Source organism: Gymnodraco acuticeps, unplaced genomic scaffold (genome assembly GCF_902827175.1).
Source record: "Gymnodraco acuticeps unplaced genomic scaffold, fGymAcu1.1, whole genome shotgun sequence".
NCBI lineage: Eukaryota > Metazoa > Chordata > Actinopteri > Perciformes > Bathydraconidae > Gymnodraco > Gymnodraco acuticeps.
The window spans coordinates 129,960-149,496 of NW_022990014.1; the positions used below are offsets into that span (position 1 = coordinate 129,960).

Here is a 19,537-nt window from a genome sequence, read left to right on the forward strand (position 1 = left end):
TAACTCCTTTACCTTGATTTTTTTTGGCTCTACCGCTCATACGCAACACCCTGTACAAGAACATATACATAAACACATTTTACTATTCCAATCTTCTAGCATTTGCATACTGTTTCAAAGTTTGCTTAGGAACAGATATCATAAGCATTTTATTCAATGTTTGGCCAAGGACCAATAAGCTGTAGTTCCTCACAATGGCCAAGTGATGGCACTCTAGGCTACATTTTCATCTCATTAACCAGCATTTATTATAATGAGAAGCAAGCAAAAAGCCTCTTTTAATATGTGCCCTCTTAATGCCCACATGTACTCTATAACGGCATGGTTGTGGTTTTGAAGCTCCTAAAGGTGGGCTGCAGATGTTCTGTCAAGCCTTGAGTGCACACACCAAAAATATCTGACACGTAGTAGTAGTGTGAAACATACTTATGAGAACTTCATACTATGCTGCAATAAATAAGTAATTACATCACAAACTATGAAAACACACCTCGTAGCAAAACCCATGATCTCATCCCGTCACAACAGAGGGAATGCAGCCAGAGTCTCAATAGGAAGCACTTATGTGTGAATGATGTAGAAAACATAGGCCGCAGATGTGAAAAGGCTGCACCATAAAACACCAGAAGGCAACACCATTTTGAATTTCAACCATGATTTACAAATACCCTTCAAAGAAAATGCAATGTTTTCTATAAGCAAAAGGAGACAATGGGGAGAAAGATAGCTTAAAAAATGTATCCATATGTCTCAGTCACATGTTGTGTTTGCATGAATGTGAGCCTATGTGCTAATATGTAGCAGTTGTTTATTGATCCCTCCTCCTCACAGTGGCTGGATAGATGGGAATTAGGGCTGGTTTTGGTCCCAGATGTGTTCCAGCTCATGTCTCATGCCTTTGATGTCCATTGCTGAGCCTTTTTTTCATTTTTTACAGGGCAACCTTCGTGAGTGGGTTCGACCGCAGGCAGCTGAGGAAAGTAATGTAAAGGAAAACAGTGCTGGAAACCAGTAACACTCGAGTGAGAGGATCACCGAGCCACATCTGTTTCATGTGGTTCGATGACATGAGGAGTGGCACACAATTTTTAAACATCTTGTACACAGACAGACATGCATGCTCTCAAATATCCAAATCGTGACTGTATGAAAGACGCATAAACAGAGACAAGGAAAAACCTACGCTGCGTCACTTTCTGGGAAAAGCATACATTACCATGAATGGGATTTTTTTTGTTGCAAGGGTACTATTGTGAGTGTATCCTGTGTTCAAAACTGGCTGAATCTGCAGATGGATACAAATGTACTTGGCTTTAGTGGTAGAAGAGTTCCTCTCCCTATTTAAAATGCTGTCCAAATTCAGTGAATACATGTAGATTAGATAGTAGATTGATGAGACCTGGTAGTTGCCAGCTGATTGGTCAGTGACCTTGATTGCTGATTGACAGCCCCTGTGAGAAATGGCAGTGTATTAAGTGTTGTGAAGTATAAAAGCAGCTTCTTCAGTTTCCTCTAGTATAAGCCACTCATTCCATCAACACACAGTCTAATTGTAAAATCCAGCATTTACAAAATGGGTATGTTTTTAACTTTGTGCTCTTGTATTTGCTGAGGACTTGAGTGTATAGCTCATGTTCAGATTGAATCTAATACATGTGTTTCTGTTCTGATGTGTTCTCATTGGAATCTTGTATTTTTTGTTTTAGTGTCAAAGAAAGTATTGATTGTGTATGCACACCAGAGCTCTGGCTCGTTCAACTCTGCAGCCAAAGACGCTGCGGTGGAAGTTTTAACTGCTAAGGGCTGCACAGTAGAAGTATCTGACCTGTATGCCATGAAGTTTAAGGCCACTGCTACAGCTGAGGACATCACTGGTAAATACCTCACTGAAAAGAAATAGTTTAGCTTTGGTCTTCAGACTTGCAGCAAACATTTACTTTCCCTGCAGGAAAAGTTAAGAATGCAGATCACTTCTGTTACGGAGAGGAGACCAAACTGGCATGGGAGGCAGGAAAGCTTACTGCTGATATCACTGAAGAACAACGCAAACTCACTGAGGCTGACCTCGTCATTTTTCAGGTAGAGCCAGAATGAAAATGTATGATCCTTTTAAGCCATGCCTCTGTTATGAACTAACCTTAAGCCCTACTTCTCAGTTCCCCATGTACTGGTTCACTGTTCCTGCCATCATGAAGGGCTGGATGGACCGGGTGCTCACACTGGGCTTTGCCTTCACCCACGAGAAGCGCTACAGCCAGGGAATCTTCAAGGTAACAAAGCAAATCAAGAGGTTTGCCTTATTGTTACGCTATATCTCCTTACTTACGGTAGATCTTGTCTTTTTCCACAGGACAAGAAGGCCATGCTCTCCTTTACCACTGGGTCTCAGGAGTCCATGTTCAGTACAAATGGCATTAATGGAGACATGAATGTCACTCTTTGGCCACTGCAGGTATTTTATTTCGACGAATGATTATCAAAAAGCTGTTCCAGAGGAAACTTATTTATTGTGTGCATCAACACCCTTTTTTTTTCTTGTCTCCAGAATGGTATCCTGCACTACTGTGGCTTCCAGGTTCTGGCTCCTCAGATCTTCTGGGCCCCGTCTCACGTTCCCTCTGAGGCACGTGGTACCATGCTGGAGGGCTGGCGCACACGCATGCAAGGCCTCCTGGGAGAAAACCCACTTGCTTTCACTCCCTTGGACTGCTTTGATGGGGAGAAAGGTTACCAGCTGAAGCCTGAGGTGCATGAGAAACATGCTGCCAAGGAGTTTGGACTGACCGTGGGGATCCACCTGGGCAAGGCCCTGCCACCCAACAACCAGATGAAAGCTGGAGTCTGAAGAGTGAATGACTGTTGGTGTTTTTATGATGATAAATAAAAGCTGGTTAATATGTTCTGAATTTCTGTTGAATACTTGGAAACTGTATTGTAGTTCAAATGGCTGGGGTTTATACAATAATTAGAGCCAATAAAGTAAAGCACTTGTACTTCTCAGCATTGTACATTTATTTATATAACACTGTCGTTTGACTCATTCAGCTTTAATGGCAATGCACACAAGATGTCGCCATGGCAACCGGTTGTATACCATTTTCTTTGGGCTTACCAGTGTTAAGTATTGTGACATAAGGTCCATCAAACTCCTGTTGGGAAAGATTTCACTGATTGCTAAACTTGGAGTCAAGTTGACTATTCACTGAAGTTTCTCAAGTTAACTTCTGTGGTCAGGAGACTTGACAACATTAATCTGTAACCCTTCATTTCAAACACTTCATTTCTGTTAACCCTGTCATTTTGATCTAATCCTCACATCACCAAACTATTATGCTTTGATCTTAGGTGCCTATAACTTTCCAAATATGCATCTTCTTAAAATGCCTTTTGTAGCTCTGCACATTGGTGTCCCATCTCTAGAATAGTATCCTCGTTCTGATCTTTCAGATCTGCATGGCCTCTGTATTAGACGCATAAACGGAGACAAAGAATAACCTACGCAGTTTCTCTTTCTGGGTTGGCTAAACCGGGAAAAAAGCAAATATTAAAATGAATGAGAAAATGTTTTTGCAAGAGTACTATTGTAAGTGTATCCTGTGTTAAAAACAGGTTAAATCTGCAGCTGTATTAAAAATGTACACATACTTGGCTTTTAGTGGTAGAAAAGTTCCTCTCCCTATTTGAAATGCTGTCAAATTCAGTGAATACGTAGATTAGATATTAGATTGATGAGTCCTGGTAGTTGCCAGCTGATTGGTCAGTGACATTGATTGCTGATTGACAGCACCTGTGAGGAATGAGCCAGAAGGCAGTGTGTTGAGTGGTGTGGAGTATAAAAGCAGCTTCTTCAGTTTGCTCTAGCATGAGCCACTCTTTCCATCAACACACAGTCGAATTGTAAAATCCAGCATTTACAATTTCCTGCTTCAAAATGGGTATGTTTTTCACTTTGTGTTCTTGTATTTGCTGAGGGCTTGAGTGTATAGCTCATGTTCAGATTAAGGTTGAATCTCATAGGTATGTTTCTGATGTGTTCTCATTTGAATGTTGTTTTAGCATCCAAGAAAGTGTTGATTGTGTATGCACACCAGAGCTCTGGCTCGTTCAACTCTGCAGCCAAAGACGCTGCGGTGGAAGTTTTAACTGCTAAGGGCTGCACAGTAGAAGTATCTGACCTGTATGCCATGAAGTTTAAGGCCACTGCTACAGCTGAGGACATCACTGGTAAATACCTCACTGAAAAGAAATAGTTTAGCTTTGGTCTTCAGACTTGCAGCAAACATTTACTTTCCCTGCAGGAAAAGTTAAGAATGCAGATCACTTCTGTTACGGAGAGGAGACCAAACTGGCATGGGAGGCAGGAAAGCTTACTGCTGATATCACTGAAGAACAAAGCAAACTCACTGAGGCTGACCTCGTCATTTTTCAGGTAGAGCCAGAATGAAAATGTGTTTATTCTTTTAAGCCATGCCTCTGTTATGAACTAACCTTAAGCCCTACTTCTCAGTTCCCCATGTACTGGTTCACTGTTCCTGCCATCATGAAGGGCTGGATGGACCGGGTGCTCACACTGGGCTTTGCCTTCACCCACGAGAAGCACTACAGCCAGGGAATCTTCAAGGTAACGAAGCAAATCAAGAGGTTTGCCTTATTGTTAAGCTATCTCTTTTATATTACTTACAGTATATTTTGTCTTTTTCCACAGGACAAGAAGGCCATGCTCTCCTTCACCACTGGGTCTCAGGAGTCCATGTTCAGTGCAAATGGCATTAATGGAGACATGAATGTCACTCTTTGGCCACTGCAGGTATTTTATTTCGACGAATGATTATCAAAAAGCTGTTCCAGAGGAAACTTATTTATTGTGTGCATCAACACCCTTTTTTTTTTCTTCTCCAGAATGGTATCCTGCACTACTGTGGCTTCCAGGTTCTGGCTCCTCAGATCTTCTGGGCCCCGTCTCACGTTCCCTCTGAGGCACGTGGTACCATGCTGGAGGGCTGGCGCACACGCATGCAAGGTCTCTCATGCAGTGTGCATCTGGACCCGGTGACGACATTACCTATTGACGCAGCAACCACTGTAAGTTATATTCTTGTTTAATTAGACTTCTCTGTTTAATTTATTCGACTCTGTATAAATTGTTATTGTAGCGTAAATGGCTAAATCGCGTTTGAGAGATTTTAAATCTCAGATCTGCTCAGGCGAAACCTGCTTTACAGGTCTCAGCACTCAAGCCTGCATTAATATAGGCACGGCCAGTATATTGTCGCCCATCAGCTGTAGATAGTTAACTAATTAGAGGGCCGTGGCCCTACAGCTGTGAGAACTGAGCATTCAGGCGTCCATTTCGGGTAGCTCTTTCCTGGAGCGTCAGCTTCAGCGTCAGACAGCCGAAGACTGACAAAGACATTGGAGTCCTGCGGGAGTCAAAGACTGACAAAGACATTGGAGTCCTGCGGGAGTCACGAGGGAGGCAAAGAGTAGGCAAATCCTACTCTGATCGAGCTGGTGTCTTATTTCTCTTTTCTTTAGTTTTCTAGCCCCGCATGCTATAATCATGTGTATTTTCTCTATTCCTGTTCATGTGTCTTCTCGCAATTATCACTGGCCCCGTGTATCTCCTAATCGATATAACCGGCCTGCTCTCGTCTATCCCACGTGCTCCACTGAGATCCAACATCTAGTTTCTGGTGGCCTGTGGAATTGCCAGTCAGCTGTTCCTAAGGCTGACTTCATCTCCGGCTACGCCTCCCTGCAGTCTCTGGATTTCCTTGCTCTCACTGAGACGTGGATTACTCCATCCAACACATCCACCCCAGCAGCTCTCTCCACTGCATATTCCTTCTCCCATACACCCAGACCCACTGGCAGAGGAGGTGGCACTGGTCTCCTGCTCTCTCCCAAATGGAGCTTTTCCCTCTTCAAGCTACCTAACTTCACTCCTTCCACCTTTGAATTCCATGCCGTCACAGTAACCCATCCTATACAGTTAACCATTGTTGTTCTCTACCGTCCACCAGGCGCCTTGGGGGACTTCTTGGAGGAATTAGATAATCTCCTCTCACTCATCCCTGAAACTGGCCCTCCCGCTGTACTTCTCGGAGACTTCAACCTCCAGACGGGGAAGATAGACAAACTAACATCTCTGTTAACCGCCTTTGCTTTCTCACTGTCTCCGTCCCCACCGACTCATAAAGCTGGCAATGTCCTTGATCTCATATTCTCAAGGAACTGCGCTACTTCTAACCTCTCTGTAAACCCGCTCCACACATCCGATCACTTCTTCATTTCATTCTCTCTATCCCTTTCCAAACATAACAAACTAATCTCTTCTCATCCTGCACTTGTCCGCCGTAACCTTCGCTCCCTCTCCCCCTCTAGCTTTGCCTCGTCGGTGCTCTCAGCCCTCCCTTCCTCTGATTCGTTCCATCTCCTGCCTCCAAACTCTGCTGCAGAAACTCTCCTCTCTACTCTCTCATCCACTCTGGACTCGCTCTGTCCTCTCACATCTCGGCAGGCTCGTCAGTCCCCTCCTGCTCCCTGGCTAAATGATGCACTGTGTGCTAATAGAACCGTCCTTAGGGCAGCAGAGCGGAAATTGTGGAAATCCAAGCACCGTGACGACCTCCTAACCTATCAGGCTCTCCTCTCCTCTTTCTCTGCTTCGATCTCTCAGGCAAAAAGCACTTTCTTTCAAGATAAGATCCAGTCTTCCTATTCCAATCCTAAAAAACTATTTTCCATCTTCTCCACCCTCTTGGGCCCTCCAAAAGCTCCTCCCCCCTCCTCACTTCTGTCAAGTGACTTTGTTACCCACTTTGAAAAAAAGGTTGATGATATTCGCTCTTCTTTTTCTGACTCACCTTTACTCACCGCTGGGTCACCAGACCCTCCTTCCACCAACACACTTACCTCCTTTTCCCCGCTCTCTCCAAGTGAGGTTCTTACCCTCATTACCTCTGCCTGCCCTACCACCTGTCCTCTGGACCCTATCCCTTCAAACCTCCTTCAGACTATCGCTCCTGATATTCTACCGTTTCTCACCCATTTCATCAACACTTCTCTAACTTCTGGTCACTTTCCAAACAGTCTCAAGGAGGCAAGAGTAAACCCTCTCCTAAAGAAACCCACTCTCAACCCGTCTGATGTTATAAACTACAGGCCTGTCTCTCTCCTCCCGTTCCTGTCTAAATCACTTGAACGCGCTGTCTTTAAACAACTCTCCTGTTATCTCAATCAGAACAACCTTATGGATCCGCACCAGTCTGGTTTCAAGGCAGGTCACTCCACAGAAACTGCTCTCATTGCTGTCACGGAGGAACTGCACACTGCCAAAACTGCATCCCTCTCCTCTGTCATCATCCTATTGGACCTGTCTGCTGCATTCGACACGGTGAATCATCAGATCCTCCTTCGCACTCTCCAAAAACTTGGAGTTTCAGGCTCTGCACTTTCCCTCCTCACCTCATACCTGAAAGACCGTACCTACAGGGTGACTTGGAGAGGGTCTGAGTCAGACCCTTGTCAATGAACTACGGGGGTCCCTCAGGGCTCTGTTCTTGGTCCCCTCCTCTTCTCCCTGTACACAAACTCGCTCGGATCAGTCATTAGCCCGCATGGTTTTTCTTACCACTGCTACGCTGATGACACCCAATTAATTCTGTCCTTTCCCCGCTCAGAGACCCAGGTCGTTGCACGCATCTCTGCTTGTCTAGCTGACATCTCTCAGTGGATGTCTGCTCACCACCTCAAGCTCAACCTTGACAAGACTGAGCTGCTCTTCCTCCCGGGAAAAGATTGTCCCACTCTTGACCTAACAATCAACATCGGCACCTCAGTTGTTTCCCCGACTCAGACTGCAAGGAATCTGGGTGTGACCCTAGATAACAACCTGTCCTTCACTGCAAACATCGCTGCTACAACCCGTTGCTGCAGATACACGCTTTACAACATCAGGAAGTTACGTCCCCAGCTGACTCAGAAAGCGACTCAGGTTCTGGTCCAGGCTCTCGTCATCTCACGCCTAGACTACTGCAACTCCCTCCTGGCTGGTCTACCTGCATGTGCCATCCGACCTCTGCAGCTCATCCAGAATGCAGCGGCTTGTCTGGTCTTCAACCTTCCTAAATTCTCCCACACCACTCCGCTCCCTTCACTGGCTTCCGGTAACTGCTAGAATCCACTTCAAGACACTGGTACTTGCTTACCATGCTGCGAATGGATCTGGCCCTTCCTACATCCAGGACATGGTTAAACCGTACACCCCAGCGCGTGCACTACGCGCTGCATCAGCCAAACGACTCGTTGCGCCCTCGCTGCGAGGGGGACCCAAGTTCCCATCGGCGAAAACACGTGGGTTTGCTGTCCTGGCTCCAAGATGGTGGAATGAGCTCCCCATTGACATCAGGACGGCAGATAGCTTGCACATCTTCCGGCGCAAACTGAAAACGCATCTCTTTCGACTCCACTTCGAGCGTTAGAACTATTAACGAAGCACTTTTATACTAATAAAGGACTGGCTTACCTAAAGCCAGTTGAGTAGCACTTGAAATGTTTGGCTCTATGAAACCTGATGTATTTATATGATTCTGTTTTCTTCAAGGTTGTGTCTTCCTGGTCGAATGTACTTATTGTAAGTCGCTTTGGATAAAAGCGTCAGCTAAATGCAATGTAATGTCTCCTGGGAGAAAACCCACTTGCTTTCACTCCCTTGGACTGCTTTGAGGGGGAGAAGGGTTACCAGCTGAAGCCTGAGGTGCATGAGAAACATGCTGCCAAGGAGTTTGGACTGACCGTGGGTATCCACCTGGGCAAGGCCCTGCCACCCAACAACCAGATGAAAGCTGGAGTCTGAAGAGTGAATGACTGTTGGTGTTTTTATGATGATAAATAAAAGCTGGTTAATATGTTATGAATACTTGGAAACTGTATTGTAGTTCAACTGGCTGGGGTTTGCATATACAATAAATCAAGTAAAGGACTTCTTGTACTTCTCAGCATTGTACATTTATTTATATAACACTTTGACTCATTCAGCTTTAATGGCAATGCACACAAGATGTCGCTATGGCAACCCGTAGTATACAATCTTCTTTAGGCTTACCAATGTTAAGTATTGTGACACGATGTCCATCAATTTCCTGTAGGGAAAGATTTCACTGATTGCTAAACTTGGAACCAAGTTGACTATTCACGGAAGTTTCTCAAGTTAACTTCTGTGGTCAGGAGACTTGACAACATTCATCTCTAACCCTTCATTTCTGTTAACCCTGTCATTTTGATCTAATCCTCACATCACCAAACTATTATGCTTTGATCTTAGGTGCCTATAACTTTCCAAATATGCATCTTCTTAAAATGCCTTTTGTAGCTCTGCACATTGGTGTCCCATCTCTAGAATAGTATCCTCGTTCTGATCTTTCAGATCTGCATGGCCTCTGTATTAGACGCATAAACGGAGACAAAGAATAACCTACGCAGTTTCTCTTTCTGGGTTGGCTAAACCGGGGAAAAAGCAAATATTAAAATGAATGAGAAAATGTTTTTGTAAGTGTATCCTGTGTTAAAAACAGGTTAAATCTGCAGCTGTATTAAAAATGTACACCTACATGGCTTTTAGTGGTAGAAAAGTTCTTCTCCCCATTTGAAATGCTGCTGAAATTCAGTGAATACATGTAGATTAGATACTAGATTGATGAGTCCTGTTAGTTGCCAGCTGATTGGTCAGTGACATTGATTGCTGATTGACAGCACCTGTGAGAAATGAGCCGGAAGGCAGTGTGTTGAGAGGTGTGGAGTATAAAAGCAGCTTCTTCAGTTTGCTCTAGCATGAGCCACTCTTTCCATCAACACACAGTCGAATTGTAAAATCCAGCATTTACAATTTCCTTCTTCAAAATGGGTATGGTTTTCACTTTGTGTTCTTGTATTTTCTAATGGCTTGAGTGTATAGATTATGTTCAAATTTACGATTGAATGTCATAGGTATCTTTCTATACTAATGTGTTCTCATTTCTTGTTCTTGATTTAGCATCAAAGAAAGTGTTGATTGTGTATGCACACCAGAGCTCTGGCTCGTTCAACTCTGCAGCCAAAGACGCTGCGGTGGAAGTTTTAACTGCTAAGGGCTGCACAGTAGAAGTATCTGACCTGTATGCCATGAAGTTTAAGGCCACTGCTACAGCTGAGGACATCACTGGTAAATACCTCACTGAAAAGAAATAGTTTAGCTTTCAAATTGGTCTTCAGACTCGCAGTAAATATTTACTTTCCCTGCAGGAAAAGTTAATTATGCAGATCACTTCTGTTACGGAGAGGAGACCAAACTGGCATGGGAGGCAGGAAAGCTTACTGCTGATATCACTGAATAACAAAGCAAACTCACTGAGGCTGACCTCGTCATTTTTCAGGTAGAGCCAGAATGAAAATGTGTTATCCTTTTAAGCCATGCCTCTGTTATGAACTAACCTTAAGCCCTACTTCTCAGTTCCCCATGTACTGGTTCACTGTTCCTGCCATCATGAAGGGCTGGATGGACCGGGTGCTCACACTGGGCTTTGCCTTCACCCACGAGAAGCGCTACAGCCAGGGAATCTTCAAGGTAACAAAGCAAATCAAGAGGTTTGCCTTATTGTTAAGCTATCTCTCCTTGCTTACGGTAGATCTTGTCTTTTTCCACAGGACAAGAAGGCCATGCTCTCCTTCACCACTGGGTCTCAGGAGTCCATGTTCAGTGCAAATGGCATTAATGGAGACATGAATGTCACTCTTTGGCCACTGCAGGTATTTTATTTTGACCAATGATTATCAAAAAGCTGTTCCAGAGGAAACTTATTTATTGTGTGCATTAATACCCTTTTTTTTTTTCTTCTCCAGAATGGTATCCTGCACTACTGTGGCTTCCAGGTTCTGGCTCCTCAGATCTTCTGGGCCCCGTCTCACGTTCCCTCTGAGGCACGTGGTACCATGCTGGAGGGCTGGCGCACACGCATGCAAGGCCTCCTGGGAGAAAACCCACTTGCTTTCACTCCCTTGGACTGCTTTGATGGGGAGAAGGGTTACCAGCTGAAGCCTGACGTCCATGAGAAACATGCCACCAAGGAGTTTGGACTGACCGTGGGGATCCACCTGGGCAAGGCCCTGCCACCCAACAACCAGATGAAAGCTGGAGTCTGAAGAGTGACTGACTGTTGTTTTTATGATGATAAATAAAAGCTGGTTAATATGTTATGAATACTTGGAAACTGTATTGTAGTTCAACTGGCTGGGGTTTGCATATACAATAAATCAATTAAAGGACTTCTTGTACTTCTCAGCATTGTACATTTATTTATATAACGCTTTGACTCATTCAGCTTTAATGGCAATGCACACAAGATGTCGCTATGGCAACCCGTAGTATACAATCTTCTTTAGGCTTACCAATGTTAAGTATTGTGACACGATGTCCATCAAATTCCTGTAGGGAAAGATTTCACTGATTGCTAAACTTGGAACCAAGTTGACTATTCACGGAAGTTTCTCAAGTTAACTTCTGTGGTCAGGAGACTTGACAACATTAATCTGTAACCCTTCATTTCAAACACTTCATTTCTGTTAACCCTGTCATTTTGATCTAATCCTCACATCACCAATCTATTATGCTTTGATCTTAGGTGCCTATAACTTTCCAAATATGCATCTTCTTAAAATGCCTTTTGTAGCTCTGCACATTGGTGTCCCATCTCTTTCCATCAACACACAGTCGAATTGTAAAATCCAGCATTTACAATTTCCTTCTTCAAAATGGGTATGTTTTTCACTTTGTGTTCTTGTATTTACTGAGGGCTTGAGTGTATAGATTATGTTCAAATTTAAGATTGAATGTCATAGGTATCTTTCTATACTAATGTGTTCTCATTTCTTGTTCTTGATTTAGCATCAAAGAAAGTGTTGATTGTGTATGCACACCAGAGCTCTGGCTCGTTCAACTCTGCAGCCAAAGACGCTGCGGTGGAAGTTTTAACTGCTAAGGGCTGCACAGTAGAAGTATCTGACCTGTATGCCATGAAGTTTAAGGCCACTGCTACAGCTGAGGACATCACTGGTAAATACCTCACTGAAAATAAATAGTTTAGCTTTCAAATTGGTCTTCAGACTCGCGGTAAATAATTACCTTCCCTGCAGGAAAAGTTAAGAATGCAGATCACTTCTGTTACGGAGAGGAGACCAAACTGGCATGGGAGGCAGGAAAGCTTACTGCTGATATCACTGAAGAACAAAGCAAACTCACTGAGGCTGACCTTGTCATTTTTCAGGTAGAGCCAGAATGAAAATGTGTTATCCTTTTAATCCATGCCTCTGTTATGAACTAACCTTAAGCCCTACTTCTCAGTTCCCCATGTACTGGTTCACTGTTCCTGCCATCATGAAGGGCTGGATGGACCGGGTGCTCACACTGGGCTTTGCCTTCACCCACGAGAAGCGCTACAGCCAGGGAATCTTCAAGGTAACAAAGCAAATCAAGAGGTTTGCCTTATTGTTAAGCTATATCTCCTTGCTTACGGTAGATCTTGTCTTTTTCCACAGGACAAGAAGGCCATGCTCTCCTTCACCACTGGGTCTCAGGAGTCCATGTTCAGTGCAAATGGCATTAATGGAGACATGAATGTCACTCTTTGGCCACTGCAGGTATTTTATTTCGACGAATGATTATCAAAAAGCTGTTCCAGAGGAAACTTATTTATTGTGTGCGTTAACACCCTTTTTTTTTCTTTTTTTTCTCCAGAATGGTATCCTGCACTACTGTGGCTTCCAGGTTCTGGCTCCTCAGATCTTCTGGGCCCCGTCTCACGTTCCCTCTGAGGCACGTGGTACCATGCTGGAGGGCTGGCGCACGCGCATGCAAGGCCTCCTGGGAGAACACCCACTTGCTTTCACTCCCTTGGACTGCTTTGATGGGGAGAAGGGTTACCAGCTGAAGCCTGAGGTCCATGAGAAACATGCCGCCAAGGAGTTTGGACTGACCGTGGGGATCCACCTGGGCAAGGCCCTGCCACCCAATAACCAGATGAAAGCTGGAGTCTGAAGAGTGAATGACTGTTGGTGTTTTTATGATGATAAATAAAAGCTGGTTAATATGTTCTGAATTTCTGTTGAATACTTGGTAACTGTATTGTAGTTCAAAGGGCTGGGGTTTGCATATACAATAAATGGAGCCAATAAATCAAGTAAAGGACTTCTTGTACTTCTCAGCATTGTACATTTATTTATGTAACACTTTGACTCATTCAGCTTTAATGGCAATGCACACAAGATGTCGCTATGGCAACCCGTAGTATACAATCTTCTTTAGGCTTACCAATGTTAAGTATTGTGACACGATGTCCATCAAATTCCTGTAGGGAAAGATTTCACTGATTGCTAAACTTGGAACCAAGTTGACTATTCACGGAAGTTTCTCAAGTTAACTTCTGTGGTCAGGAGACTTGACAACATTAATCTGTAACCCTTCATTTCAAACACTTCATTTCTGTTAACCCTGTCATTTTGATCTAATCCTCACATCACCAAACTATTATGCTTTGATCTTAGGTGCCTATAACTTTCCAAATATGCATCTTCTTAAAATGCCTTTTGTAGCTCTGCACATTGGTGTCCCATCTCTAGAATAGTATCCTCGTTCTGATCTTTCAGATCTGCATGGCCTCTGTATTAGACGCATAAACGGAGACAAAGAATAACCTACGCAGTTTCTCTTTCTGGGTTGGCTAAACCGGGGAAAAAGCAAATATTAAAATGTATGAGAAAATGTTTTTGTAAGTGTATCCTGTGTTAAAAACATGTTAAATCTGCAGCTGTATTAAAAATGTACACATACTTGGCTTTTAGTGGTAGAAAAGTTCCTCTCCCTATTTGAAATGCTGCCCAAATTCAGTGAATACGTAGATTAGATATTAGATTGATGAGTCCTGGTAGTTGCCAGCTGATTGGTCAGTGACATTGATTGCTGATTGACAGCACCTGTGAGGAATGAGCCAGAAGGCAGTGTGTTGAGTGGTGTGGAGTATAAAAGCAGCTTCTTCAGTTTGCTCTAGCATGAGCCACTCTTTCCATCAACACACAGTCGAATTGTAAAATCCAGCATTTACAATTTCCTGCTTCAAAATGGGTATGGTTTTCACTTTGTGTTCTTGTATTTGCTGAGGGCTTGAGTGTATAGATCATGTTCAAATTAAGATTGAATCTCATAGGTATGTTTCTGATGTGTTCTCATTTGAATGTTGTTTTAGCATCCAAGAAAGTGTTGATTGTGTATGCACACCAGAGCTCTGGCTCGTTCAACTCTGCAGCCAAAGACGCTGCGGTGGAAGTTTTAACTGCTAAGGGCTGCACAGTAGAAGTATCTGACCTATATGCCATGAAGTTTAAGGCCACTGCTACAGCTGAGGACATCACAGGTAAATACCTCACTGAAAAGAAATAGTTTAGCTTTGGTCTTCAGACTCGCAGTAAACATTTACTTTCCCTGCAGGAAAAGTTAAGAATGCAGATCACTTCTGTTACGGAGAGGAGACCAAACTGGCATGGGAGGCAGGAAAGCTTACTGCTGATATCACTGAAGAACAACAGCAAACTCAGTGAGGCTGACCTCGTCATTTTTCAGGTAGAGCCAGAATGAAAATGTGTTTATTCTTCTAAGCCATGCCTCTGTTATGAACTAACCTTAAGCCCTACTTCTCAGTTCCCCATGTACTGGTTCACTGTTCCTGCCATCATGAAGGGCTGGATGGACCGGGTGCTCACACTGGGCTTTGCCTTCACCCACGAGAAGCGCTACAGCCAGGGAATCTTCAAGGTAACAAAGCAAATCAAGTGGTTTGCCTTATTGTTAAGCTATCTCTGCTTACTTAAAGTATATCTTGTCTTTTTCCACAGGACAAGAAGGCCATGCTCTCCTTCACCACTGGGTCTCAGGAGTCCATGTTCAGTGCAAATGGCATTAATGGAGACATGAATGTCACTCTTTGGCCACTGCAGGTATTTTATTTCGACGAATGATTATCAAAAAGCTGTTCCAGAGGAAACTTATTTATTGTGTGCATCAACACCCTTTTTTTTTTCTTTTTTTCTCCAGAATGGTATCCTGCACTACTGTGGCTTCCAGGTTCTGGCTCCTCAGATCTTCTGGGCCCCGTCTCACGTTCCCTCTGAGGCACGTGGTACCATGCTGGAGGGCTGGCGCACGCGCATGCAAGGCCTCCTGGGAGAAAACCCACTTGCTTTCACTCCCTTGGACTGCTTTGATGGGGAGAAGGGTTACCAGCTGAAGCCTGAGGTCCATGAGAAACATGCCTCCAAGGAGTTTGGACTGACCGTGGGTATCCACCTGGGCAAGGCCCTGCCACCCAACAACCAGATGAAAGCTGGAGTCTGAAGAGTGACTGACTGTTGTTTTTATGATGATAAATAAAAGCTGGTTAATATGTTATGAATACTTGGAAACTGTATTGTAGTTCAACTGGCTGGGGTTTGCATATACAATAAATGGAGCCAATAAATCAAGTAAAGGACTTCTTGTACTTCTCAGCATTGTACATTTATTTATGTAACACTTTGACTCATTCAGCTTTAATGGCAATGCACACAAGATGTCGCTATGGCAACCCGTAGTATACAATCTTCTTTAGGCTTACCAATGTTAAGTATTGTGACACGATGTCCATCAAATTCCTGTAGGGAAAGATTTCACTGATTGCTAAACTTGGAACCAAGTTGACTATTCACGGAAGTTTCTCAAGTTAACTTCTGTGGTCAGGAGACTTGACAACATTAATCTGTAACCCTTCATTTCAAACACTTCATTTCTGTTAACCCTGTCATTTTGATCTAATCCTCACATCACCAATCTATTATGCTTTGATCTTAGGTGCCTATAACTTTCCAAATATGCATCTTCTTAAAATGCCTTTTGTAGCTCTGCACATTGGTGTCCCATCTCTAGAATAGTATCCTCGTTCTGATCTTTCAGATCTGCATGGCCTCTGTATTAGACGCATAAACGGAGACAAAGAATAACCTACGCAGTTTCTCTTTCTGGGTTGGCTAAACCGGGGAAAAAGCAAATATTAAAATAAATGAGAATGTTTTTGCAAGAGTACTATTGTTAGTGTATCCTGTGTTAAAAACAGGTTAAATCTGCAGCTGTATTAAAAATGTACACATACTTGGCTTTTAGTGGTAGAAAAGTTCCTCTCCCTATTTGAAATGCTGCCCAAATTCAGTGAATACGTAGATTAGATATTAGATTGATGAGTCCTGGTAGTTGCCAGCTGATTGGTCAGTGACATTGATTGCTGATTGACAGCACCTGTGAGGAATGAGCCAGAAGGCAGTGTGTTGAGTGGTGTGGAGTATAAAAGCAGCTTCTTCAGTTTGCTCTAGCATGAGCCACTCTTTCCATCAACACACAGTCGAATTGTAAAATCCAGCATTTACAATTTCCTGCTTCAAAATGGGTATGGTTTTCACTTTGTGTTCTTGTATTTGCTGAGGGCTTGAGTGTATAGATCATGTTCAAATTAAGATTGAATCTCATAGGTATGTTTCTGATGTGTTCTCATTTGAATGTTGTTTTAGCATCCAAGAAAGTGTTGATTGTGTATGCACACCAGAGCTCTGGCTCGTTCAACTCTGCAGCCAAAGACGCTGCGGTGGAAGTTTTAACTGCTAAGGGCTGCACAGTAGAAGTATCTGACCTGTATGCCATGAAGTTTAAGGCCACTGCTACAGCTGAGGACATCACTGGTAAATACCTCACTGAAAAGAAATAGTTTAGCTTTGGTCTTCAGACTCGCAGTAAACATTTACTTTCCCTGCAGGAAAAGTTAAGAATGCAGATCACTTCTGTTACGGAGAGGAGACCAAACTGGCATGGGAGGCAGGAAAGCTTACTGCTGATATCACTGAAGAACAAAGCAAACTCACTGAGGCTGACCTCGTCATTTTTCAGGTAGAGCCAGAATGAAAATGTGTTATCCTTTTAAGCTATGCCTCTGTTATGAACTAACCTTAAGCCCTACTTCTCAGTTCCCCATGTACTGGTTCACTGTTCCTGCCATCATGAAGGGCTGGATGGACCGGGTGCTCACACTGGGCTTTGCCTTCACCCACGAGAAGCGCTACAGCCAGGGAATCTTCAAGGTAACAAAGCAAATCAAGAGGTTTGCCTTATTGTTAAGCTATCTCTCCTTGCTTACGGTAGATCTTGTCTTTTTCCACAGGACAAGAAGGCCATGCTCTCCTTCACCACTGGGTCTCAGGAGTCCATGTTCAGTGCAAATGGCATTAATGGAGACATGAATGTCACTCTTTGGCCACTGCAGGTATTTTATTTCGACTAATGATTATCAATAAGCTGTTCCAGAGGAAACTTATTTATTGTGTGCATCAACACCCTTTTTTTTTTCTTTTCTCCAGAATGGTATCCTGCACTACTGTGGCTTCCAGGTTCTGGCTCCTCAGATCTTCTGGGCCCCGTCTCACGTTCCCTCTGAGGCACGTGGTACCATGCTGGAGAGGCTGGCGCACAGCGCATGCAAGGCCTCCTGGGAGAAAACCCACTTGCTTTCACTCCCTTGGACTGCTTTGATGGGGAGAAGGGTTACCAGCTGAAGCCTGAGGTGCATGAGAAACATGCTGCCAAGGAGTTTGGACTGACCGTGGGGATCCACCTGGGCAAGGCCCTGCCACCCAACAACCAGATGAAAGCTGGAGTCTGAAGAGTGAATGACTGTTGGTGTTTTTATGATGATAAATAAAAGCTGGTTAATATGTTCTGAATTTCTGTTGAATACTTGGAAACTGTATTGTAGTTCAACTGGCTGGGGTTTGCATATACAATAAATGGAGCCAATAAATCAAGTAAGGGACTTCTTGTACTTCTCAGCATTGTACATTTATTTATGTAACACTTTGACTCATTCAGCTTTAATGGCAATGCACACAAGATGTCGCTATGGCAACCCGTAGTATACAATCTTCTTTAGGCTTACCAATGTTAAGTATTGTGACACGATGTCCATCAATCAATCAATGTTTATTTATATAGCCCAATATCACAAATGTTACATTTGTCTCAGTGGACTTTACAGTTTGTACAAAATATCAGTATGACAATACGACACCCTCTGTCCTTAGACCCTCACATCGTACAAGGAAAAACTTCCGGAGAAAACCCACAGTTTAAAGGGAAAAATGGGAGAAACCTCAGGGAGAGCAACAGAGGAGGGATCCCTCTCCCAGGACGGACAGACGTGCAATAGATGCCGTGTGTAAATTGAAAAGATAATACATTTGCAACATAGGTAGTCCAAATGTTTGGAAATGCATGTGTGTATAATAGGAAGATGAATCCATGAGGATATCCATCCAGGACCTATGATCCAGGACCACAGCCACGACTCAAGATCCAGGGCTCGCGATCCAGGACAGAGGAGCGCAGGATCATCCATGACTCCGGATCCCGGCGTATATAGACACCAAAAAGAAAGACATTTGGGGAAGCTGGGTTAATCGGAACATGAGAGTACACAGGTATAGACAGAGAGAAGGAAGAAGTAAGATGTCCCCCGACAAACTAAGCCTATATCAGCAAAACTAGGGGCTGGATCTAATCAGCCCTAACTATAAGCTTTATCAAAAAGGAAGGTCTTAAGCGCACTCTTAAAAACGGATAGGGTGTCTGCCGCCCGAACACAAACTGGAAGCTGATTCCACAAATGTAGAGCTTGATAAGAAAAGGCTCTGGCTCCCATTGTACTTTTAGAGACTCTAGGAACAACCAACAACCCTGCATTCTTGGAACGCAATGCCCTAGTAGGACAGTAGGGTATAATGAGTTCTTTAAGGTAAGATGGCGCCTGCCCATTAAGGGCTTTGTAGGCGAGAAGAAGAATTTTAAATTCTATCCTGTGTTCTATAGGGAGCCAGTGTAAGGCAGCCAGAACAGGAGTAATGTGGTCCCTTTTCCTAACTCTGGTTAGTACACGAGCCGCAGCATTTTGAATCAGCTGAAGCGACTTGACTGACTTCTTGGTACACCCTGATAATAAAGAGTTACAATAATCCAGCCTTGAAGTAACAAATGCATGGACTAGTTTCTCTGCATCGTTTTGAGGCAAGATATGCCTGATTTTTGCAATGTTACGTAGATGGAAGTAGGCGGTCCTTGAAATTGATTTTATGTGGGCGTTAAAGGATAAATCCTGATCAAATATAACACCAAGATTCCTTACAGTCTCACTGGAGGCCAAATTAATGCCATCCATAGTTAGTATATCCTTAGATAATTTGTTTCGTAGATTCTTCGGGCCAAGTACAATAACTTCAGTTTTGGTCGTGTTTAACATCAAAAAGTTTAAGGTCATCCACGTTTTTAAGTCCTTAAGGCAGTCTTGAATTTTATTTAGATGATTAATTTCATCAGGCTTGATTGATAAATATAGTTGAGTATCATCCGCATAACAATGAAAGTTTACAGAATGATTCCTTATAA

At 43.5% G+C, this 19,537-nt stretch overlaps 3 protein-coding genes and 3 pseudogenes across 3 annotated transcripts; all 6 read left to right on the top strand.

Annotated features, from left to right (window-relative positions):
* The first annotated feature begins 1,518 nt into the window (after nt 1-1,518).
* On the top strand, nt 1,519-2,906 carry LOC117544398 (ribosyldihydronicotinamide dehydrogenase [quinone]-like). The gene is made up of 6 exons (XM_034213396.1): nt 1,519-1,577; nt 1,707-1,874; nt 1,949-2,079; nt 2,157-2,270; nt 2,351-2,452; nt 2,546-2,906. The coding sequence occupies exons 1-6, from the start codon at nt 1,574-1,576 to the stop codon at nt 2,843-2,845; spliced, it is 819 nt and encodes a 272-aa protein (XP_034069287.1). The 5' UTR covers nt 1,519-1,573; the 3' UTR covers nt 2,846-2,906.
* Nucleotides 2,907-3,781: 875 nt separating this feature from the next.
* On the top strand, nt 3,782-8,918 carry LOC117544396 (ribosyldihydronicotinamide dehydrogenase [quinone]-like). Its single transcript, XM_034213394.1, has 7 exons — nt 3,782-3,935; nt 4,057-4,224; nt 4,299-4,429; nt 4,508-4,621; nt 4,706-4,807; nt 4,900-5,020; nt 8,679-8,918. The coding sequence occupies exons 1-7, from the start codon at nt 3,932-3,934 to the stop codon at nt 8,855-8,857; spliced, it is 819 nt and encodes a 272-aa protein (XP_034069285.1). The 5' UTR covers nt 3,782-3,931; the 3' UTR covers nt 8,858-8,918.
* Nucleotides 8,919-9,794: 876 nt separating this feature from the next.
* LOC117544399 lies at nt 9,795-11,317 on the top strand (annotated as a pseudogene).
* A 403-nt stretch (nt 11,318-11,720) lies between these two features.
* LOC117544397 (ribosyldihydronicotinamide dehydrogenase [quinone]-like) lies at nt 11,721-13,296 on the top strand. Its single transcript, XM_034213395.1, has 6 exons — nt 11,721-11,791; nt 11,921-12,088; nt 12,169-12,299; nt 12,377-12,490; nt 12,571-12,672; nt 12,770-13,296. Exons 1-6 carry the CDS (start codon nt 11,788-11,790, stop codon nt 13,067-13,069), a joined length of 819 nt encoding a protein of 272 aa, XP_034069286.1. The 5' UTR covers nt 11,721-11,787; the 3' UTR covers nt 13,070-13,296.
* A 702-nt stretch (nt 13,297-13,998) lies between these two features.
* LOC117544395 lies at nt 13,999-15,538 on the top strand (annotated as a pseudogene).
* Nucleotides 15,539-16,345: 807 nt separating this feature from the next.
* On the top strand, nt 16,346-17,904 carry LOC117544321 (annotated as a pseudogene).
* The last annotated feature ends 1,633 nt before the right edge of the window (nt 17,905-19,537 follow it).